The sequence below is a fragment of the Arabidopsis lyrata genome (assembly GCF_000004255.2).
Source record: "Arabidopsis lyrata subsp. lyrata unplaced genomic scaffold ARALYscaffold_2, whole genome shotgun sequence".
Classification (NCBI taxonomy): domain Eukaryota; kingdom Viridiplantae; phylum Streptophyta; class Magnoliopsida; order Brassicales; family Brassicaceae; genus Arabidopsis; species Arabidopsis lyrata.
In genome coordinates this window covers 2,035,974-2,060,032 of record NW_003302554.1, presented here as the reverse complement: position 1 = coordinate 2,060,032, position 24,059 = coordinate 2,035,974, and the positions used below count along the sequence as shown (strand labels likewise).

The 24,059-nt window shown below is 37.2% G+C and overlaps 6 protein-coding genes and 2 pseudogenes across 7 annotated transcripts; 7 read left to right on the top strand and 1 right to left on the bottom strand.

The window, feature by feature from the left end:
• Positions 1-2,221: 2,221 nt before the first annotated feature.
• Positions 2,222-3,461, bottom strand: LOC9324121 (tubby-like F-box protein 3). Its single transcript, XM_021035049.1, is given in 6 exon segments — positions 2,222-2,413; positions 2,497-2,635; positions 2,737-2,883; positions 2,955-3,033; positions 3,109-3,196; positions 3,198-3,461. Coding segments are annotated over 6 exon segments (795 nt in total). The 5' UTR covers positions 3,353-3,461; the 3' UTR covers positions 2,222-2,226.
• Positions 3,462-3,572: 111 nt separating this feature from the next.
• Positions 3,573-6,683, top strand: LOC9324120 (calcium-dependent protein kinase 19). Its single transcript, XM_021034146.1, has 9 exons — positions 3,573-4,381; positions 4,497-4,842; positions 5,076-5,219; positions 5,334-5,486; positions 5,614-5,729; positions 5,814-5,981; positions 6,052-6,179; positions 6,261-6,360; positions 6,460-6,683. The coding sequence occupies exons 1-9, from the start codon at positions 3,968-3,970 to the stop codon at positions 6,544-6,546; spliced, it is 1,656 nt and encodes a 551-aa protein (XP_020889805.1). The 5' UTR covers positions 3,573-3,967; the 3' UTR covers positions 6,547-6,683.
• Positions 6,684-7,452: 769 nt separating this feature from the next.
• On the top strand, positions 7,453-24,039 carry LOC110231008 (annotated as a pseudogene).
• LOC9324119 (transcription termination factor MTERF15, mitochondrial) lies at positions 7,779-11,945 on the top strand. Its single transcript, XM_002888010.2, has 2 exons — positions 7,779-9,095; positions 9,873-11,945. The coding sequence occupies exon 1, from the start codon at positions 7,804-7,806 to the stop codon at positions 9,085-9,087; it is 1,284 nt and encodes a 427-aa protein (XP_002888056.1). The 5' UTR covers positions 7,779-7,803; the 3' UTR covers positions 9,088-9,095; positions 9,873-11,945.
• LOC9324118 lies at positions 10,349-11,992 on the top strand (annotated as a pseudogene).
• On the top strand, positions 12,542-14,261 carry LOC110224142. Its single transcript, XM_021035566.1, has one exon. It carries the CDS (start codon positions 12,815-12,817, stop codon positions 14,048-14,050), a length of 1,236 nt encoding a protein of 411 aa, XP_020891225.1. The 5' UTR covers positions 12,542-12,814; the 3' UTR covers positions 14,051-14,261.
• Positions 15,052-16,849, top strand: LOC9324117. Of its 2 annotated transcripts, XM_021035565.1 has the most exons (2): positions 15,052-16,422; positions 16,523-16,849. In XM_021035565.1, the coding sequence occupies exons 1-2, from the start codon at positions 15,330-15,332 to the stop codon at positions 16,555-16,557; spliced, it is 1,128 nt and encodes a 375-aa protein (XP_020891224.1). In that variant the 5' UTR covers positions 15,052-15,329; the 3' UTR covers positions 16,558-16,849. The 2 variants fall into 2 exon arrangements, with proteins under 2 accessions (XP_020891224.1, XP_020891223.1); XM_021035564.1 differs by having other exon boundaries at positions 15,054-16,849.
• LOC9324116 (transcription termination factor MTERF15, mitochondrial) lies at positions 17,490-19,497 on the top strand. Its single transcript, XM_002888007.2, has one exon. The coding sequence runs from the start codon at positions 18,067-18,069 to the stop codon at positions 19,324-19,326; it is 1,260 nt and encodes a 419-aa protein (XP_002888053.1). The 5' UTR covers positions 17,490-18,066; the 3' UTR covers positions 19,327-19,497.
• Positions 24,040-24,059: the final 20 nt, after the last annotated feature.

The window sequence follows — 24,059 nt, the reverse complement described above, 5'->3', positions numbered from 1 at the left end:
GATGTTATAATACCTTATAAAACCTTAAAAGTACCTTGTAAAACCTTTTAAAATACATTGTAAAACCTTACAAAACACTTGTAAATACCTTGTAAAAAACCTTTAAAATACCTTGTAAATTTTTCCCGCCAAAAATTTTCCCGCCAAAAAAATTTCGCAAAAAAAATTGCGGAATCACTTTTCCCGCAAAAAAAATTTTTTGGCGGGAAAATTTTTTGGCGGGAAAAATTTTTACGGGAAAATTTTACAAGGTTTTTTAAAGGTTTTTACAAGGGTTTTGGCGGGAAAATTGCGGGATCACTTTTCCCGCCAAAAAATATTTTGTATTTTGTGGACCTAATTTTGTTTCAAATAAGGGTAAAATGGTCATTAAAAATTAAAAGAGGGCAAACTTAAAAATGGACTCTCAAAGGGGGTATTTTTGAAAAGGGGTATTGAAAAAGGGGCATTTTTAACAATTTCTCAAAAAATAAAAAGGAAACATTATTCTCTATAATATCTTTACAAAGAGCCAATGGTGTTCAATAATCAAATATTGTCTCCTAAAGTTTCAACAGAGCTTATGCTACATATTCTGTATCATTTTTTTCAATATTATTTGTACAAAACGTTTTAATATTTTTTTTCAACAAAAAGTTAATTTATTAAATACTTGAAATGCTGCAGGTTTGGTTGTCATGACAAGGCAAATAGGACTTCAAAGATATTGGTTCTAAGATGTGAAGAAGAGAAATGAGTTTGTGCAAGACTGGATTTTACAAACACTTGCACCAACTCGGGCTCTTCACGTGTACCTTGGCAAGTGATATCAAACTGCTTATTACGAGACTTTTAGCTGGTCATCTCTAAGACTCAAATAGCTGAGTACTCCAGGAGCATCAATATATCAAAACCGCATTGTGGATGATAAAATATCTTGAGACAAGATAGAGAAACATAATCAAAATCAGGCAATGACAAATTATGGAGTTTCAAGGATACAAGAGTCTCACATGTGTAAAGGCTAAGGGGCATCAGCTCTGTACCTAAATAACTCCAACAACATGATAAAATATTCAAATGTTGAACTTTACGCATAACCGCATTGTGGATCCACTGCGTCAAGTAAGACTGATGATCACGCTGATTTCTCTTATGAGCAAGTTTAAGCTTGTGTATGCATGTCTCCCTAGAGATATCAAGAAAGCCATGGACAACACTTGCAAATCCAAGAGAGGAACCGAAAGCCAGACACTTTTCCATCTCTTGGACAAAACACCAGTTGTAACAGCAATCTTTGTAGGAATATCAGAGAGTATCTGACACAGCAAATGATCAGGTAACAAACTTATCCTATCTTGACTTGGTACTCCTCTCTTCTTGCTCATTGTGTATTCTTAAATTTTGAGACACAAGCAAGATCTACATTAATAGAGGAAGGTTAGAATAAATAAGAGCTCACCATCGATTAAATTAGCACCGAAGCTCTTGCTTTTTTGCTATAACTGTTAATATCATATAAATGAAACGGTTTGGCTATTACAAAATAAGCCTTTGGCATTGAAATCTTGGCACCGGAGCTCTTGCTGCCTATCAGATTCACCGGAGGCTTCAGGAGATTCGTCTTCTAAAAACCTCTAATTCCCTTAGAGGGTTTCAAACACTTGATAATTCTTTTGTGCCAAAAACAGGATCAAGACTTCAGCTATATGACCAGTTAATAAGCGATATAAAACCGGATCAAGACTTTCTTTCGTTTCCAGCTTCTTTCCCAAGAAATGCTAATCTGAGGCAATATTATAATAAGAGGGTTTTATTCAATCATGGAGTTAAAGTCAATTCTTTAAGATGGTGTTATTCAATGAAAGATTTTAATAGAATTGAAATCTACCACTAATCCAGTGTTATTTAACTAGTGATTCTAAATTTAACTTTAAAATCTGGTGTTATTGGATCTTATACTTCATTAGATTTAAATAGTTTGGTGTTATTCAACTAAGATTTAAAATACTTCACTAAAATCCAGTGTTATTCAAAACTAAAAGACTTGTAAAATCTTGTATATTAAATCATTTGAAATGAAATCTCTTTGGAGTTTTATGAGTAAATTATTAGAATCAAAATCCAAGATATACTGCAGAGATTTTGAAATCCATACAAAAAGATTCTTAAAAACAATATTAGAAAACAAATCTAAACCTTAAAGAATTGACTTTAACTCCATCGTTGAATAACAACCCCTAAGGTTTAGATTTGCTTTTGACCAGAAGTTATCATTAGTTGGCACTCCTTCGCCTTTTGACCAGAAGGGGACCTGAATGACACGAAATTATCGATTTCTGTCTGAGTTGGAGTTGTTCCTCCAGGTTCTACTGCTGATGCAGGGATGACATCCATGACACAATGAGTCCTCTTATGCTTCGTTATTCTGGTTTGACACAACAATGATCACAATTAGCGAAAGCCACAAAAAGCAAAACATCTTTTACTCTCTGTATGGAAGGAGATAAATATCACCTGGAACCCAAGACCAAGATCTTGACTTTAAGAATCTCACGTGAGATATGTGCTCTAGGATAGTTTCCAGATTGACTTCTCAGGCTCACTTGTTCCAAACTGACAAGTATGCTTGCACTTTGAGCTCCAGGATTTTCCCCTGAGCATCATAGACAATGAACTTGGTCCCTAGATAGTTAGACCCGAAAGAAAATTCAAGTAAGAGAAGAGGAGTTAAGGCCAATATATGAAAAAATGAACCAGGACTCAACCTTAGGTTTCCCATATAGGTATTGCTTCCGCTCGAGAAATCATCGCAGTTTAAAGAGATGATATATTCAGAGAAAGTTGGCCTCATAAACCTTTTGGGTGCAATAAGGAACTTCCCATCATCATTTGAAGCTGTTTCTGACAAGGAAAAAAAAGTGACTGTTATTCACAAACACATTAGGTCTACTTAGACAAAAGAATTTCTTCACCTCCAAGGAATAGATAGAAAGTTTGACTGCTACGGTTTCTCTTAACATAGCATTGAACAAGTGATCCTCTTGGACCCGGCTATAAGAGAAATCAGAGGAAAGATTAGTCTGAAAGCACATAAGTCAGTTATAAAGTAAAACATAGAAATCTGACCTGTTTCAGGGAGATTGGAAAAGTGAATTTGCTAAAAACCTCAGGAAATTTAACGATCTCCTTGACAATTTGTCGCCAGTTCCTACACACCTGCACAAGAAACAACATTCTTCCTTGATGGCCAAGTGTCTTCGGATCGCTCTATCCTCATCAGAACATCTCTCAGAAGCTCATGAGGCATATTAGCCCAACAGCTCTGTTCCACAGGAACACAAGTATCTTGAACCATACAAACTTCCTCCATTTCCCATAATACCCTAATCTCACATCGAATCTCTTTCTAGACGACATGACTCTGAATTCTACCTATTAACACACTTTAAGCAATGGTGACACATTTAATTCAATGAAATCACTATTTATAAAGAACCCTAACAAGGAAACAGTAGTAACTATGAGATCGCAACTTCGAAATATGGAAACGTGTTCCTCGAGGAAGAAGACCGAATCTTCCGATTATTAATAGAAAATTAGATCAAATTTTTTTTCTATCAATGAAATCACTATTTATAACATGCCTGCCACTTAAAAAGCCTATCACATTGTTAGTTTTGTATAAACATTAAATTTGGTATTATTAATATCTGACCTTTTTCTTTTCTTGTTGTCCATGGAAGTTTTCAAAGATACCACACGAAAATTTCAATTTTTAATATAGAAAATACAAAACAAGAATAAAATGTTGCAAGTTGTTGAAAATTTATATTTCTTCTTGGTTTATCTCACATTCGACTTGGAACATAATTCACTAACGTGCTTAGGTGTCAGTTATGAAACCCAACAAATACATTAAACACATCAAATCTCTTAACTCTTCTAAGGCTATGTCCTAAAAATTTCCTTCTTCAGTACAAAAAAAATGGGATGTCTCTGCATCAATCTGAAGAAGAAGCTCAAGAAACCAACACCAGACAACAATGGAGAACAAAACACAAAGGTACGGAGCAGAGAAATAACACCAAAACAACAACCTCGTCAAAGACAATCAGCTCCAAGAGCCAATTTCCAGATTGTGGTGCAACCTCATAAACTTCCACTTCCAATTATACAGCATCAAGAAAAACAAAAGCTAATCAATCATCAAAAACAGAGCAGCCTGCAACAACCAGAACCGATCTTAGGGAAACCATTTGAAGACATTAAGGAGAAGTACAGTCTCGGTCGCGAATTAGGTCGTGGCCAATTCGGTATAACGTATATATGTACAGAGATCTCATCAGGCAAGAACTTTGCTTGTAAATCCATCTTGAAGAGAAAACTCATTAGAACTCAGGCAAGAACCTTATAAACCCTTACATTTATACATTAGTTTTTGTGAATCCGCCATTATGAAATGTTACCAATTAGAGCATTAATCTCCAGAGAATTGATGAAATATAATGTGACAGGACAGAGAGGATGTAAGAAGGGAGATACAGATAATGCACTACTTATCAGGACAACCGAACATTGTGGAGATCAAAGGAGCTTATGAAGACAGACAAAGTGTTCATCTTGTAATGGAGCTTTGCGAAGGCGGCGAGCTTTTTGATAAGATCACTAAACGAGGACATTACTCAGAGAAAGCAGCCGCAGAGATCATTAGAAGTGTGGTTAAAGTTGTACAGATTTGTCATTTCATGGGTGTGATTCATCGCGACCTTAAACCCGAAAACTTCTTGTTGTCCAGTAAAGATGAAGCTTCCTCAATGCTCAAGGCTACTGATTTTGGTGTTTCAGTTTTCATCGAAGAAGGTATATAACCAAATAAAGGGATAAACTTTCTTTCTTGCAACATAAGAAACGATCTTTACGCTGTTTCCTGCTACTCAAGAAACTATTATTCTGTTTCTATTTTTGCCTCTTTCTTCAACTGCTATCTGATTTTGGATGTCATGATTTAGAATGAATCTAAAAAGTAAAACCCGAGTAACATTCATCGAAAAATAAACTTGAATTCCATGACTAAACGAATCCATTTTTTTCAGGGAGAGTGTATGAAGACATTGTTGGAAGTGCATATTACGTTGCACCAGAGGTTCTGAAGAGAAACTACGGCAAAGCAATCGATATTTGGAGCGCTGGAGTCATTCTCTACATCCTTCTCTGCGGCACTCCTCCGTTTTGGGCCGGTAAAATCTTTTTTTTTGCTCGAGTTGTTTACCCCGACGAAACTGAACCACTTGGTTTGGTTTTTCTAGTTTCTTTAGTTTTCTAGTTCTTACATTTTTGGTTATTGCGTGCAGAGACTGATAAGGGAATATTTGAGGAGGTTTTGAGAGGAGAGATTGATTTTGAGTCAGAACCATGGCCGTCGATTTCAGAGAGTGCTAAGGATTTGGTGAGGAACATGTTAAAGTATGATCCCAAGAAACGGTTTACTGCGGCTCAAGTCCTAGGTAAAGGTTTTGCTCATTCCATCTTAATATGTTAAGAATCAATCAGATCCTTAGGTAAAGGTTACTAGAATACTCGGGTTTGTTGTTTAAAATGGGGGAAATTGAACCGGTTTTGGTTCTTCTTTAGAACATCCGTGGATACGAGAAGGTGGCGAAGCTTCTGATAAGCCAATCGATAGCGCGGTTTTGTCGCGGATGAAGCAACTCCGAGCTATGAATAAGCTTAAGAAGCTTGCATTGAAGGTAAGTATCTTTGAGGATTCGGTTTAGTGATGAAATTAGACCTGTTTTGATTCAATGATGTGGTTTGTTTTTTTTTGGTTTAAGTTTATCGCGCAAAATCTCAAAGAAGAGGAACTAAAGGGTCTCAAGACAATGTTCGCAAACATGGATACTGATAAGAGCGGTACAATCACCTACGAGGAATTGAAAACCGGACTGGAAAAACTCGGTTCGAGGTTAACCGAAACCGAAGTTAAGCAGCTCTTGGAAGATGTAAGGCGTTTTGTTCTCTTTACTAACTTAAATTAACCGGTTTTGACCAATTTGGTTATGTTTTGGTTAGGCTGATGTCGATGGGAACGGTACGATTGATTACATTGAGTTCATTTCAGCTACTATGAACCGGTTCAGAGTAGAAAGAGAGGAGAATTTGTTCAAAGCATTTCAACATTTCGATAAAGATAATAGCGGGTAAGTGTCAAAAACCGATATGTACCAAACTGATAAACCAGACTTAAACCGGATCATTAACCAAATTATATGTATTTGTAGGTTTATTTCGAGACAAGAATTAGAAACAGCAATGAAAGAGTATAATATGGGAGATGATACCATGATCAAAGAGATTATCTCAGAAGTTGATGCTGATAACGTAAGTCAAATATTTCAATTTATAAAATTCCAAACATAATTTGTTTCATTTCATGATATTTTAAAATCTCTAATTCATTTTTTTTTTGTTTTAAAAAAGGATGGAAGTATTAATTATCAAGAGTTTTGCAATATGATGAGGAGCTGCTCAAAATCACATCAAACAAAATTGGTTCCACCCAATTGAGGACCATAGACTCCAATTTTATTATTTTCTTTTAATTTGTTCTTTTTTTTTTTTAAAGTTCAGTACATACATTTCGGATGTAATCTGGATTAAATAATTGTCCATAATTTGATTTTTTTTTTTGTTTTGGTTCAAAATTAACTAATACATGGATAATACCCATCATTGGTTTGGTACTCTCTATATACCAATGTCGGTTAAGTATTAACCGATTTTCTTGGCGATGTAGGGTTTTGCAAGTAAGTTCGTCTTCCTTATTAACGAGCGATCCATTTACTCGAATTGAGTCAGATATTTCGGTCGAATCGTTTCAACAGCAGTTTGGTAATCGCATAACATTGTCTTTGTCATGTATTCTCTGATTCTCCATAGAATAAAGTTGTTACTGTTGCAGAAATGACGCCATTTATGTTTACTCAATTAATGAAAAAGTGTGAATTTAATGTCTTACACCGGCTTAAATGTTTAGATAATGATTTAGAGTCATATCATAAATAAGATTAAAGTGAATCCAAATCCGAATGAGCAAAAACTTAACTTAACAAGCTTACAAATTTAAAAGTTTGTATACGGTTTAATTCGGTTTTCTAGTTGAACAGTTTACCGGATATAGTAAATTTTAAACTTGAAAAAGTTCTAATACTATAATTGATATATTTAAACTTAATGAAAAGTTTAATATATTATAAATTAATATTTAAACATGCAAATTTTTTAAAATAACATGAGACGGGTTATACTACAGGATTTGTCAACGAAAATTCGTGATTAAATTGAAAATAAACATAAAATTGGGCATTTTAATCACTAGTGCATAGTTCATGCTTTAAATCAACGAAAATAAACAACTGACGATTTAAATGACATTTTCTCATTTCCATTTGTAGAGCTTACATTTTTTGTTTTTCACTTTTTAAATACTCAGAAAGAAGAAACGTTTTTGTTCATTATCATTCTCTTTGACTCTTTGTATGTACAATGCATATAAGGAAATTGCTCATAAAACCCTAATTTGTTTTCTCCAGATCCAAAGTTTGGATCTTTTGCGATTTTGGGTTTTCGCGAGGAAACAGATGAAGAACTCATCGATCTTTTGTTCATAAACCCCTTACACTAGCAAGTTTGAGGTAGCTTTAAGATTGATCCTGTCGTTTTCTCGTATTGAGTCAGATAGATTGGTCGAATTGCTTCAAGCTTTGGCATTTCTTACTTCTCTTCTGCTCAATTCTGGTTCGGCATCAGCTTTACCTTGTTGTAATGTATTCTGTGATTCTCCATGGAAGAAGGTTGGTCCAGTTGCAGAAATTGCCTTATCTGAGATTTGCAGTAGAAAATGCATCTACTTTTTCCAATCCGTTCTCTTCTGCTGCAAGTGATGCTGATGTGAGCCTTGGAGATGGTCGAAAAGGCAAGACTTTCACAGTCTCTTACCTCGTTGATTCATTGGGTTTATCGAAAAAGCTCGCAGAATCTATTTCTAGGAAAGTCAGCTTCTGTTCTGGCAAGGGTAATCCTGATTCTGTTCTGAGTCTTTTGAGAAGTCATGGGTTCACAGATACTCAGATCTCCACCATCATTACGAATTACCCACGATTGCTTACATTAGATGCTGAGAAATCCCTTGGTCCCAAGCTTCAGTTTCTGCAGTCAAGAGGAGCTTCAAGCTCTGAGCTCACTCAGATTGTTTCTACAGTTCCTAAAATCTTGGGAAAGAGAGGGCACAAAACTATCAGCAGATACTATGATTTCGTCAAAGTCATTATAGAAGCGGACAAGAGTTCCAAGTACGAGAAGTTATGTCATTCTTTGCCACAGGGTAGTAAGCAGGAGAACAAAATCCGAAATTTATTGGTTTTGAGAGAACTGGGGGTGCCTCAGAGGTTGTTATTCTCCCTGCTCATCTCCAATCAACATGTCTGCTGTGGAAAAGAAATTTTTGAAGTATCACTCAGAAAGGTCGTTGATCTGGGTTTTGATCCCACCACCTCAACGTTTGTCGAAGCCCTGTGCACTGTTTACGGAATGAGCGACAAAACAATAGAAGAAAAAGTCGATGTCTATAAAAGGTTAGGCTTTGCTGTGGAAGATGTATGGGCAATGTTCAAGAAGTGGCCACTCTCTCTTGCAAACTCGGAGAAGAAGGTAGCCAACTCCATTGAAACATTTCTTGGTCTAGGATTCAGCAGAGATGACTTTGTAAGGATAGTCAAGCGGTTTCCTCAGTGCATTGGATTATCTGCAGAGTTGGTGAAGAAGAAGACTGAGTTTGTGGTGAAAAAGATGAATTGGCCACTAAAGGCTCTGGTTTCAAACCCTCAGGTACTTGGATTAAGCATGGAGAAGAGGATTGTCCCAAGGTGTAACGTAATCAAAGCTCTCATCTTAAAAGATCTGCTTGGAGACACAAGAAGCAAACTCCCTCCACTCCGGTATGTTTTGATTACGGATGAGAAGTTCTTGGAAATGTATGTCAGGAAGCACGATGACAAGCAGCTTGTGGCCGAGTTGATGGCTATCTTCACTGAAGAGCACGCTTCATAGATCAGAAGGTTTGCCAAGGATTTTTTTTTTTTTATGTTTTAGATCTTTGTTGATTGATGCCAAGAATGTAAGCAATAGAAGAGCTTTTTATCTATGGATCTCTGAAACCCAATTTTATGGTTTTGCAGTCTCAAGTTGACTCAGATCTGATCCGACTTAGGAAAAGAAAATAGTAATTTTGAATGTCTATTAAGAGCCCTTGACCTCTTTAACGTTAGTAACCTAGAAACGTTGAGACGTGTTATGCTTTGGTTATTCAGGTGTGAATTCTAACATATAGAATATCATTCAGTAAGAATTGCATTTGTAGCTAAGAATCAAAATGGATCCTAATTGAGGATTTTAACTGTCGCTGTGTCTCGAATGAAAAACCTACTGCAAAAACCCTTCCTATAGTTAATGATAGATTGTAAAATAAGTTTTGCAGGTGGTAATTGTTCAGTTTTTATATCCCTACTGCTACAATCATCTTAAGATTGCATACCACAATTATAAAAATCGATTTTAGTTCATTGGCATCGAGAGGAAGAGATTTTAGAGTTCAATTTATAAATGCAGAAACTTTCAGCTTGTTTTACCACTGGTGCAACTAATAGAGATGATATTGTTTGTGTTTTTTGGCTACAGCTTGTAAGAACATCATGATCTCAGTTGCATTTTCGATAGCATTGCATACTAGAAGTATAAACCATATGACTTTACCAACCAGATCATACTAAATTTTCTAAACAGTTAACTCGCATGTTAAAGTTTTCATTCGATTGGGACCAATCCTTTTTATGTAGTGGAAAAGTTAGCAGCATTCAGGGCAATGAAAGGAAGTGCCGAGAAAAGAAATCAGCAAAAGATCAATAACAAAGATAGCAACAAAACTTGTATACCTAACGAATCTGAGGTGAGAAAAGAAAGAAGTAGAAGAAGAACAAGAATTTCCATCAGAAATTGAAGAGTTTGATCCAATTGGTTCTGAAATGGAAGTATTTGCATGAAAGGAGAGGAAAGTAAAATATTCATTTCTGGTAGGAAAAGTAAAATTGGTGCTTAGAAAAAGTAAAAACACTTTCTTGTGAGGACCATTCGTGTAATTGTAGTCCAGGGCTCAGTTTGGAAATTCGAAAAACCTTCTTGTATCGGACACCACAACTCATAAACCCTAGCTTTTTTCAAAATTTGGATTTTTGGGTTTCGAACTCGAACACTCATCGATTGAAGCTAGATTAGTCAAATTGCTTCAAGCTGTGGCCTTTCTTGTTCGGTAATAGCTTTTCTATGTAATGTATTCTCTGATACACCATGGAAGAAGGTTGGTCCAGTTGGAGAAATTGCCTAATTTCAGAGTTTCAGTGCAAACCGCATCTTCTTTGTCAAATTCGTTCTCTTTTACTAGTGTTGCTGATGCGAGCCTTAGAGATGGTCTTAAAGGGAACAACTTTACCATCTCTTACCTCGTTGATTCATTGGGTTTAACCACAAAACTCGCAGAATCGATCTCAAAGAAAGTCAGCCTCGAGGACAAGGAAAATCCGGATTCTGTTGTGAGTCTTCTTACAAGTTATGGCTTCACAAAGTCTCAGATTTCAAGTATCATTACGATTTACCCACGATTGCTTATATTACATGCTGACAAAGTCCATTGCTCCTAAGCTTCAGTCTCTGCAGTCCAGAGGAGCTTCAAGCTCTGAGCTTACTGAGATTGTTTCTACAGTTCCTAAGATCTTGGGAAAGAGAGGGCACAAATCTATATCTGTATACTATGATTTCGTCAAAGACATCATAGAAGCTGATAAGAGTTCTAGTTACGAAAAACTATGCCATTCTTTTCCACAGGGTAACAAGGAAAACAAGATCAGAAATATCTCTGTTTTGAGAGAATTGGGTGTGGCTCAGCGTTTGTTATTCCCCTTGCTCATCTCTGATAGCCAACCTGTTTGTGGGAAAGAAAGATTTGAAGAATCACTCAAGAAGGTTGTTGAGATGGGTTTTGATCCGGAGACCTCAAAGTTTGTTGAAGCTCTGCGCGTTATTTACAGAATGAGCGACAAAACAATAAAAGAAAAAGTCAATGTTTACAAAAGGTTAGGCTTTGGTGTGGCTGATGTATGGGCAATCTTCAAGAAGTGGCCTTCTTTTTTGTCATACTCAGAGAAGAAGATAACTCATACGTTTGAAACCCTTATGAGGTGCGGTCTGCTCAAACACGAGGTCCTGTCATTGATAAAGAAGCATCCAAAGTGCATTTGTTCTTCAGAGCAGAAGATAGTAAACTCCATTGAAAATTTTTTAGGCCTAGGATTCAGCAGAGACGAGTTTGCGATGATGATCAAGCGTTATCCTCAATGCATTGACTATACTGCCGAGACAGTGAAGAAGAAAACTGATTTTATTGTGAAGAAGATGAATTGGCCACTAGAGGGTTTGGTTTTGATCCCTCAGATATTTGGATACAGCCTGGAGAAGAGGACTGTCCCAAGGTGTAATGTAATCAAAACTCTCATGTCAAAAGGATTGCTTGGAAGTGAAATCCCTCCAATGTCATCTATTTTGACAAGTACCGATCAGGCATTTTTGAGGAGGTATGTGATGAAGTACGACAAGCTGGTGCCTGAGTTGATGGCTATCTTCACTGGAGAAAATGGTAAGTGAAAAGTGGAGCTTTTATATATAGCAGAAGGCCTACCCTACACTACAACAATGAGCAGCATTAAGGTTTGTATTGTTGTGAGCTTTTAGATTCATCCATGAATCTTTTGACATCATCAGACAATGAGAAGTGAAAAGAGGAGATTTATTTACAAACCTCTGATACATGTTTAGACTTCTGTAATCTCAATTTGATGTGGATCTGACTCGTTTTAATATGCACTCCAACTTGGAAAATAACACAGTAATATTCTATCTTTTTTGAGTCCTTGAACTCTTTTTGTGGCCTAGAAACGTGGAGATAGGTGTGTCTTTGCATTCACATGCTTATCTGAAATGCAGAAACAAGGCAACTTGGTTAATCAAGTAACTTTCAATATATTGTTGATCAATCATATGAGCAAGTTTTCGAAGAACTAGTGATCAAAGCGGAAAGGGAGGTTTGTAATAGGAAAGAAATTGAAGCACCCGTTGAGGAGAATTTGGCAAGAAGCAATAGGGGGCTTGTTAACCCTTCTGTTGAGAAACCTGAAGAAGACATAGAAGGGTTTCTCACAGGTGTGTATCTATTATGTACAGTGAACTAAACGTTTAGATAATGAGAGGATTCAATGATTGGCACGAGGAGATTGGAAACAACAAGGCTATATGGAGATTGGTGGTCGTGTCTCGTATCCACAAAGCAGCCTAACACATTGATTTTGTGTGTTCTTCGAATAGCCTTTGAAGATGGATATGACTGAAAATTTTCTTCTATAAGAGAAACCTCAAAGAAGGAATAGCTTGAGAAGTATAAAGCTGACAGATTTAAGGCTAATGCTCTTTGAAAAGGTTGGTTGAAAATGTTTGGTATTTAGAGCAGACCAAATTTCGGTTTTGAGACAGAACCGGATCCATATTGTTGTAATGTTGTTCCACGATAACCAGAGGGTGTGAAACCCATAAGCTTGTACCGGTTTTGAAAGAATCAAGACCAAATTTCGATTCTTTATGCGATTTAGGGTTTCACGAGTGAATAAAAAAATGTAAAGCTCTCAATCAATCGAGACCTGAGTGAGTGAGTGAGTGAGTGAGTTGAGAGATCATTATGTGTTCTCTGATACTCCATGGAAGAAGGTTGGTCCAGTTACAGAAATGGTGTCATTTGAGTTTTTCAGTGCAAAAGGCTTCTTCTTTTTCCACTGTGAGCACTAAAGATTGTCGAAAAGGGGAGATTTTTACGATCTCTTACAGTTACCTCGTTGATTCTCTTGGTTTAACTAGAAAGCTCGCAGAATCAATCTCCGAGGGCAAGGCAAATCCTGAGTCAGTTCTGAGTCTTTTGACTAGTCATGGGTTCACAGATTCTCAGATCTCCAGCATCATTACGATTTATCCACGATTGTTTTTATTAGATGCTAAGAAATCACTTGCTCCCAAGCTTAAGTTTTTGCAGTCCAGAGGAGCTTCAAGCTCTGAGCTCACCGAGATTGTTTCAAAGGTTCCGGAAATATTGGCAAAGAAAGGAGACAAAACGCTAAGCAGATACTATGATTTCGTCAAAGTCATTGTTGAAGCAGATAAGAGTTCCAATTACGACAAGTTATGTCATTCTTTGCCTGTGGGTAATCTAGAGAATAAAATCCGGAATATATCGGTTTTAAGAGAACTCGGTGTGCCTCAGAGGTTGTTATTCCCCTTGCTTATCTCTAGTGGGGGACCTGTCAATGGGAAAGAAAGGTTTGGAGAATCAATTAAGAAGCTTGTTGAGATGGGTTTTGATCCGACCACTACAAAGTTTGTTAAAGCTCTGCGCATTGTTCAAGGATTAAGCGCAAAAACAATAGAAGAAAAAGCCAATCTTTATAAAAGTTTAGGCTTTGATGATGTATGGGAAATTTTCAACAAATATCCAATCTTTCTGGCGCTCTCTGAGAAGAACATATTGAACTCTGTAGAAACATTCCTAGGTCTAGGATTCAGCAGAGATGAATTTGCAAATATGGTCAAGAGCTTTCCTCAGGGCATTGGATTATCCGCAGAGACGGTTAAAAAGAAGACCGAATTTCTGGTGAAGAAGATGAATTGGCCGCTAAAGGCCCTGGTTTTAAACCCTGCGGTACTTGGATACAACATGGAGAAGAGGATTGTACCAAGGTGTAACGTAATTAAAGCTCTCATGTCCAAAGGACTGCTCGGAGACACAGGAAGCAAACTCCCTCCAATCGGGTCTGTTTTGAAGAGTACCAATCAGGTCTTCTTTAAGAGGTATGTGATCAAGCACAATGACAAGAAGCTTGTGGCTGAGTTGATGACAATCCTCACTGGAGATCGTGCTTCGTAGATCAGAAGGCTTGTCATAGGATTTAATTGTTAGTTTCTGGTTCGTTGGTGAATCTTTTGTCGTTGAAGAAGAGCTTTAATCTGTGTGTTTGAAACAAACTAATTTTGTGCTACACGTTTAGAATTAAGGCTTCAAGAATTAGAGAGAAAACACTGGCAATTATGGCCTTTGTAAACACAATCTAAGGTAATATTATTTCAGACAAAGGTAACGTTAGGGAGCAGCAAATTCCTAATCTCTCGTACAACATTGATCAAGCACAATGACAAGGAGCTTGTGGCTAAGTTGATGACAATGCTCTCCGAAGATTGTGCTTCATAGACGGCTAGTCATAGGATTTAATTGATAACTTATGGTTGGTGAATCTTTTGTCGTTCAAGAGCTTTAATCTATGTGTGTGTGAAACAAACTAATTTTGTGCTACACGTTTTAGAATTAAGGCTTCAAGAATTGGAGAGAAAACACTGTCAATGATGGCCTCTGTAAGCACAATCTACTTTAACCGTTATTTTTTTTTTGTATGAATGTAAAATTATTATTTACCAACAAAAACAGTTTTACATATAATCTGCCCTACTATTTCGAATTCTCAAGGTAACCAAAAATCCGAACAAACTGTGAAACCATCGATAATCGTCCATGATAGAACGAGAGTGGAGAAACTAAGTGTGGACTGGTCCGACTTTAGTCCCGTATGGAACATACTACATTAACATTCTGAGCTTAAACATAGTCAATGGCCGAAATATGCAAATTGCAACAACTCAAACATTGTTAAAACCTAAAACTAACACTAAAAGTAATTAACTAAACTTTGTTAATGTTAACAATTTAAACAAATTTAAAAATTGTTTATTTGAGGTTTGCCAAACGAAGAAATGGATAAAAGCAACTGGAACCGTTGGATTTGGATTGATATGCTTTAAACAATTAGAACCGTTGGATTAATATATTTTTTGTTTCCTTTAAAAAAAAAACTGACATCATCAGACCCTAAAATCAATTTGCTATCAAAAACCCTAAAATAAAAATCGTTTCTTTTTTACTTGTTCCCAAATTTGAATCCTTGAACGATCCAACACTCATCAGATCTTTACCGGCATGAGTCACTGATCGAAGAATGAGTCATCTGTTCTTCTTCCCCGCTCATCAGTAAGTTTGGAGAACTTTTGAGATTTATTTGCTCGAATTGAGTCAGAAACTGTTGGCTTTCGTTGGTTTTGTATTGCCTTCTCTTTCGGTCCTGTTCAGGGTTCGGTAATTGCATTTGCCTGGTGTCATGTATTCTCTGATACTCCATGGAAGAAGGTCAGTCGAGTTGCAGAAATGGCGTAACTTGAGTGTTTCAGTGCCAAATGCATCTTCTTTTTTCAATTTGTTTTCCTTTGCTACTACTGCTGCACATTTGAGTCCTAGAGTTGGTCGAAAAGGAAAGGACTTTACTTTCTCTTACCTCGTTGATTCATTAGGTTTACCTAAAAAGCTCGCAGAATCGATTTCAAGGAAAGTCAGCTTCGAGGACAAGGGCAATCCTGATTCTGTTCTGAGTCTTTTTAGATGTCAGGGGTTCACTGATTCTCAGATCTCTAGCATGATTGAGATTTACCCACGTTTGCTTATACTAGATGCTGAGAAATCCCTTGGTCCCAAGCTTCAGTTTTTGCAGTCCAGAGAAGCGTCAAGCTTTGAGCTCACTCAGATTGTTTCAAAGGTTCCGGAAATATTGGGAAAGAAAGGGGACAAAACTATCAGCGTATACTATGATTTCATCAAAGACACTTTACATGATAAGAGTTTCAAGTACGAAAAGTTATGTCATTCTTTTCCACCGGGTAATCTAGAGAACAAGATCAGAAATGTATCGGTTTTAAGAGAATTGGGCATGCCTCACAAGTTGTTATTCTCCTTGCTCATCTCCGATAGCCAACCTGTATGTGGAAAAGAAAAATTTGAAGGAACCCTCAAGAAGGTTGTTGAGATGGGTTTTGATCCAACCACCGGAAAGTTTGTCGAAGCTCTAAACGTTATTTACAAAATGAACGAGAAAACAATCGAAGAAAGATTCAATCTCTATAAAAGCTTAGGCTTTGATGCGGGAGATGTATGGTCAAGTTTCAAAAAGTGGCCAATCTCTCTGAGAGTAACGGAGAAGAAGATGTTGGACTCCATTGAAACATTTCTTGGCCTAGGATTCAGCAGAGATGAGTTTGCGAAGATGGTCAAGCACTTTCCTCCGTGCATTGGATTATCTACAGAGATGGTCAAAAAGAAAACTGAGTTCTTGGTGAAGAAGATGAATTGGCCACTAAAGGCTCTGGTTTCAAACCCTGCAGTACTTGGATACAGCCTGGAGAAGAGGATCGTCCCAAGGGGTAACGTAATCAAAGCTCTCATGTCCAAAGGATTGATCGGAAATGAACTCCCTTCGATATCGTGTGTCCTCATGTGTTCCAAACTGGTGTTTTTAAATAGGTATGTGGAGAATCACGAGGACAAGCAGCTGGTGACTGAGTTGATGGCTATCTATCGTGCTTCATAGATCACAAGCATTTTTGTTTATCTATGAATATCTGAGAAACCTTTTTAGTCCTCAATTTGATCCGGATTAGGACTGTAATTTTCCCATATATTACTGAGTTTGTAGCCTAGAGAAAAGCAACGCAGCCAAAGAGCTGAAGGGGACATGTGAATCCATATTCTATATTTGTTGATTTATTCTAAAGCAGATAGTTTCTGAATTCTTTGTGACTTTGTTCGGATACGAGTTGAATGATGCAATGTAGCTCTTGAGTTATACGATTGGTCACGTAAGTCTTTTCTGCTAGTCAATTAGTGTTTGATCTTTATCTTCCTCACCGGCTATAATTTCACATTTTTCATGAAAGTTTTGGAATTGGAGTACTGAATCACCGCTGGTGATACCAAAATCCTATTATTATACTTAAAAATCTTGCTTTGTCGTTGCTTTATATATTCGTTGATCATTTTATTCATCTGATTTTGTGATTTTGTGGGATGTTTTTATTCTCAGATTGGTGATCGTGGTCTTTACTTGCTATGGCGTTTCATACACATTTTTTAATGAGCTTGTGGTACATTGTTCCACATCATTAGGACTCATAAATCATTTAGTCATCCAATCCAGGTTGGTAAAATCTGGAATCTAGCTATTATTACACTAGAAACTGAAGAAGCTCAGGATGCTTTGAAGGTTGGTGAGCTTCAGTCTAAAATTTAAGAGAAATGAACTTGAGTGTGTTTACTCCAATGGTCCGTTAGTCAATCCCTAAACCCACAATCTCACTGTATATAATTCCACCTATTTAAAGTTTTGCTCCCAAGCTTCAGTGGAGCTTCAAGCTCACTGAGATTGTTTCTAAAACCTTAGGAATGATAGAGGAAAAGGTCAATGTCTACCAAAGGTTAGGCTTTGCTGCGGAAGACGTATGAGCAATCTTCAAGAAGTATCCATTCTTTCTAACAGTCTCGGTGAAGAATATGTTGATCTCCATTGAAGCATTTCTAGGTCCAGGATTCAGCAGAGATGAGTTTGCCCTGACATGAAGCTACTACAACCATAATTGCTGAAAACATGCTCCAGTCACAAACTCTCAATGTAACTATACTAGTGATTTAGTAAATGAAAGCAGAGAATCTGTTTATTATGACAAAAGCTAACAAAAATAACTCTAGTCAAGTGGTAAGACCTGGGTTCGAATTCCGGCAGTAACATTAACCTTACTAATTTTGAAAAACGTTAATAAATTAAAGGAGGAACCCTAATTGGTCCAAATTATTAGGGTTTATGATCGTTGGGGTTATGAAATTATGCTATAAACATCATAAATCCCCAATTTTTGAGTGAGTTTCTTATTATTGTTCTTGTTCGTAGTTTCAGAGAAATTTGATGACTGTGTGATTCTACTTCTCGAATTGCAATAGACAGTTCGGGTCGGAATCACTTTCAAACACTGTAGCATTTGTTTGAATCGTAATCGCATAGCCTAGTCTTTGTCATGTATTCTCTGATTCGCCATGGAAGAAGGTTGGTCGAGTTGCAGAAATGGCGTCATTTGAGTTTTTTAGTGCAAAAGGCATCTCCTTTATCCAATTCATTCTCCTCTGCTACTGTTGCACGTACGAGTTCTAGAGTTGGTCGAAAAGGTAACAACTTTACAGTCTCTTACCTCGTTGATTCTTTGGGTTTAGCTAGAAAGCTCGCAGAATCGATTTCAAGGAAAGTTAGCTTCGAGGACAAGGCCAATCCTGATTCTGTTCTGAATCTTTTTAGAAGTCATGGGTTCACTGATTCTCAGATCTCAAGCATTGTTACGGATTATCCACAATTGCTTATAGCTGATGCTGAGAAATCACTTGGTCCCAAGCTTCAGTTTTTGCAGTCTAGAGAAGCTTCAAGCTCTGAGCTCACTGAGATTGTTTCACAAGTTCCGAAAATCTTGGGAAAGAGAGGGCACAAAACTATCAGCGTATACTATGATTTCATCAAAGACACTTTATTACATGATAAGAGTTCCAAGAAGGAAAAGTCATGTCATTCTTTTCCACAGGGTAATCTGGAGAACAAGATCAGAAATATATCGGTTTTGAGAGAATTGGGAATGCCTCACAAGTTGTTATTCCCCTTGCTCATCTCTTGTGACGTACCTGTCTTCGGTAAAGAAAAATTTGAAGAATCCCTCAAGAAAGTTGTTGACATGGGTTTTGATCCGACCTCTGCAAAGTTTCTCGAAGCTCTACGAGTTGTTCAAAGATTGAGCGACAAAACAATAGAAGAAAAAGTCAATGCGTATGAAAGGTTAGGCTTTGATGTGGGAAATGTATGGGCAGTGTTCAAGAGGTGGCCAAACTTTCTGACACATTCAGAGAAGAAGATATTGAGCACCATTGAAACATTTCTAGGCCTGGGATTCACCAGAGATGAGTTTTCCATGTTGGTTAAGCGCTTTCCTCAGGGCATTGGATTATCCCCAGAGACGGTTAAAAAGAAGACCGAGTTTCTGGTCAAGAAGATGAACTGGCCAATAAAGGCTTTGGTTTCAAACCCTGCGATACTTGGATACAGCATGGAGAAGAGGACTGTCCCAAGGGGTAACGTAATCAAAGCTCTCATCTCCAAAGGATTGATCGGAAGTGAACTCCCTTCGATATCACATGTCTTTATATGTACCAATCAGGTGTTCTTAAACAGGTATGTGAAGAAGCATGAGGACAAGCAGCTGGTGACTGAGTTGATGGCTATCTATCGTGCTTCATAGATCGCAAGGCTTGTCAAGAATTTTGGTTTTATCTTTGAATATCTGAAAACCTCAATTTTGGACTTTTTAGTTCTCAATCATATTGGTCTGAACCGTTTCTCTTGCTATATGCTTAAAATTGTAATTTTGAATCCCTTTTCTGATATATTACTGAGGTTTGTAGCGTAGAAACAACAACGCAGCCAAATTTTTTGATTTTGTTTTCCTATAGCAGTTAGTTTCCGAATTCTTTGTGACCTTGTTTGGATATGGATTTGGATGATGCAAAGCAGATCCTGAGTTTTTGGATTGGGTCATGTAAGCCTTTTCCATTCCTCAATAAGTGTTTAGTTTTTGGTTTCCTGATTGGCTTTAATATCTGACTTTATTCTTTAAACTTTGGGACTGGAGTACTGCAATTACAGCTACTGATACCAAAATCATCTTATGATACATTATAATCTTTGCTTATATATTCTTTGCTCTAGAGTTTGTGGAGTCGTCATGTAAGCTCTGTCATTGCTTTATATATTCTTTGATCATATGATTCATCTGATTTGTGGAATGTTTGTATTCTCAGATTGGTGATCTTGGTCTTTACTTGCTATGTCGTTTCATACACGTTTTTAGGACTCATAAATCAGATTATCATCCAGTCCAAGTTGGTTATATCTAACATCTAGCTTCTAACTCAAGAAGCTTGGGACGTTTTGAACGTTGTTTTGAGCTTTAGTTATGGCTCACGACCACTGGAGTGAAAACACTCAAGTTATCTCTCTTTGACGGGAAAACGGTCTATTTCCCCACGAAAACTATCACATCATAATAGATAGAGCCCAAACTATAACCTCATGCTAAATATCCCCGAAAAAATACTTCGCATCCTAAATCTCTCCGAATTCAAAGTTCGAAACTTATATCTCCCCGAAATCATAGTTCGAAATCTCATCACCCATTAATTTCGGTTTATTGTTTACCAAACAATTATTAACCACCTAAATACTATAGTAAACCGGATGTAAACCAATTACAACAACAAAATCTCTTAACCAAACCAATTTCTTTTTGGTTCACCATATTTTCTTCGGAGCTTGGCCGGAGCGACAACGCCTCCTTTTACCGTGGGATTTTGGCCGGCCACTCTCATTTGATTTCCTCCTCTGATTCTGATTCACTTTTTGATTGTTGAGATTTTGGTGACGATGAGATTCATATCTCGATGGAATTTTTACCATTTGATTCAACTCAATTCAAAGATTAGATTTCTCAATATTACAATTGCAAAATCTAATGTTTAAATTTGGTTAAACTGTAGTGCTATTCTCAAACAGCGATTCATGAAAGCTTTACAAATTATGGTGTGAATGTTTTATCTAACAAAATCTAATCTTTGAATTGAGTTTTTATAAAAGCTTTGCACTCTGCAATTTGTGTCAATTGCACTTCTCTGCAATTGTGTTTTCAAGAGCAAAATCTAATCTTTGGATTAGACAAATTTAGAATCAAGCAATTTTTTAATTCTTTTTTCTTTTGGATTCGCACTTCTTCTACAATCTGTGACATCACCCAAAACAAAATCGATTCACTTTACATGAGAGCTTGATACTCAAAATCAAGAACAATTAACGACAATAATGAGAAACCCATCTACAATTTGGCCTTCACGAAACTCAAACTCTGATTTGGCCATTGCGGTTGATGTTTGCTTGGACTTGAAGACGGCGGTAGCTTGGCTCCGGTGACGAAGGCGACCATGAGCAAATCATCTCTCCTTAACAGAGAGAGAGAATTCAGATTCATTTAAGAAGTCGTCGGCTGTTATTTGAACCTGTTGAGATGGAGATTTAGGGATCCGGTTTTTAGGATTAGGGATGATGCGAGGACGATCTTGATGGCGTGACAGTGGTTTCTCTTCGTCTTCTCCGGTCACAATTCCGATGTTGGTGACGTAACAAGGTTACAATTTCGGGTTTGCTTGGTTTGAGGTGGGTTTGATATCGGTTTAAGTCATAAACCAGTCAAACCAATATATATGGGTTTTGCGATTTCGAACTTTGAATTCGGAGAGATTTAGGATGCGAAGTATTTTTTCATGGATATCTAGCACGAGGTTATAGTTTGGGCTCTATCTATTATGATGTGATAGTTTTTGTGGGGAAATAGACCGTTTTCCCCTCTTTGACTCACAAGGTAATATGCTGATTAGTATACACACTCAAGTTTATTAAAGAAATCCAAGCATATGATCCTAGAAACTTTTTCAGGTTCAGGCGTTATTATAGGTACATTGAGATAGTGTAATGCATTGGTTGTTTATTAATGCGCTCATTCAACGCATTTACCTGATATCTATAGGCTAAATCTGTCAGAACTATCTTTTCCTTTTATTGGTCTTATTGCGTTTTTAGACATATGAAATATGGTTCCCTTGAAAAAATGCAATCTACAAGTTTACAATGGTACGTCAACTCAAAACTATATTAAGTTCCTTTCATCTTCGAAGAATTCAGAATCTACTCTCATATAAGTTTTCACCTTTAACTTGAACTTAGCTAACACTTCTGGCAGTTGACTCTCTTATATATTCAAGGAAACTTACATATTCAACTCTGTTTGTTCGTTCTTGATAGTTCTTTGGTGTGTGGTTCTCTTATCTTTTTTCCAGTGATGAATCCAGAAAAGCATTGAAGAGAGCTATTCATACAGAGTAGTCACCATTGTTGCATGTTAATTATGTAGGATCATATTTGGTTGACAGACAGTAACCAGATTACAGATATACTTGAGTCTTTTGAGTCGATGATCTTGTGACACAGAACGTGAGATCCTCGTGAACCAAACTGGAATAAAAGTTATCGGAAGATGACTGGAGGCGCAATAAGGCTAGAGTATGCAGTCCGGGTTTTCAATGTACAAAGTGTATATGATTATAATGACTAAATGAAAAGATTTCTTCATAGCCTCCAAAGATGTGTTTTGACTTTGGAAATTCTCTTCCAGAAGAGAAATGCTAAGAACAAGAGAAGCTTGCCAAGGAGAAATCTGATATGGCACAAGCAAAGTAGGAAGCTCAGCACTTAAATAATTTAAAGCAGATACACACACAATGACACAAAAATAGCTGTAACTTAGTGGTGAGACGTAGGTTCGAATACCAGCAGCTACACGACTCTTTGAATTTATAAAAAAATTGTAAAAGAAAAGGAAACCTAATTGAATTTCGTTAGGGTTTATCGGTGGAGCAACTTATGATATTTGCAGCATAAACCCCAATTTTCGTTATTTCATCCCCAAAGTTTGGATTTTTGCGATTTAGAAGCGGTGGATTTCTTGTTATTGTTCGTAATTTCAGAGAAATTTTGGTAGTTATGCTTTGATTCATCTCCTTGAACTGAAACAGAGAGTTGGGTCGGACTAGCTTTCAACATTGTAGCATTTGTGGATTTTTGTTTGGCTCCTTTTCGAGGTTTGGTAATTGCATTGATTTGTCATGTATTCTCTGATTCTCCATGGAAGAAAGTTGGTCGAATTGCAGAAATGGCGACATTTGAGAGTTTCAGTGCAAAAGGCATCTCCTTTATCCAATTACTTCTCCTCTGCTGCTGATGCAAGCCTTAGAGATGATCTAAAAGGGAACAACTTTACAGTCTCTTACCTCTTTGATTCTTTGGGTTTACCTAAAAAACTCGCAGAATCGATCTCAAGGAAAGTTAGTTTCGAGGACAAGGCAAATCCTGAGTCTGTTCTGAATCTTTTGAGAAGTCATGGTTTCACTGATTCTCAGATCTCCACCATCATTACGAATTATCCACCATTGCTTACATTAGATGCTGAGAAATCACTTGGTCCCAAGCTTCAGTTTCTGCTGTCTAGAGGAGCTTCAAGCTCTGAGCTCACTCAGATTGTATCTACAGTTCCTAAAATCTTGGGAAAGAAAGGGCACAAAACTATCAGCCTATAGATATGTGGAAAAGAAAAATTTGAAGAAACCCTCAAGAAGGTTGTTGAGATGGGTTTTGATCCAACCACCTCAAAGTTTGTCCAAGCTCTAAGCGTTGTTCAAGGATTTAGCCACAAAACTATAGAAGAGAAAGTTAATATCTGCAAAAGATTAGGTTTTTTTGATGTATGGGCAATGTTCAAGAAGCATCCTTCTTTTCTGAATTTCTCGGAGAAGAAGATATTTAACTCCATTGAAACATTTCGTGGCCTAGGATTCAGCAGAGATGAGTTGACGACAATAGTCAAACAACAACCGATCTGTCTTAGTTATTCAGCAGAGTCGGTCAAGAAGAAGACAGAGTTTTTGGTGAAGAAGATGAACTGGCCACTAAAGGCTGTTGTTTCGAACCCTTCGATACTTGGATATAGCATGGAGAAGAGGATTGTACCAAGGTGTAACATAATCAAAAATCTCATGTCCAAAGGATTGCTCAAAGACAGAGGAGGCCAACTCCCTCCAATGCGGTCTGTTTTGATGAGTACCGATCAGCATTTCTTAAACTTTTATGTGAGGAAGCACGTTGACAAAGAGCTTGTTGCTGAGTTGATGTCAATCTTCACTGGAGATCATGCTTCATAGATCTTAAGGCCACCTACTCACGACAACGATCAGGAACTTTTTGTCGTTGAGGAGCTTTAATGGATGAGTTCTATATAGTCTTGATAGGGAATGAAGAACTTTATATGTTGTTGCTAGACTGACGCACAAGGACGATTCAGTTTCGTTTGTCACACGGCTTGTTGAATTTTTC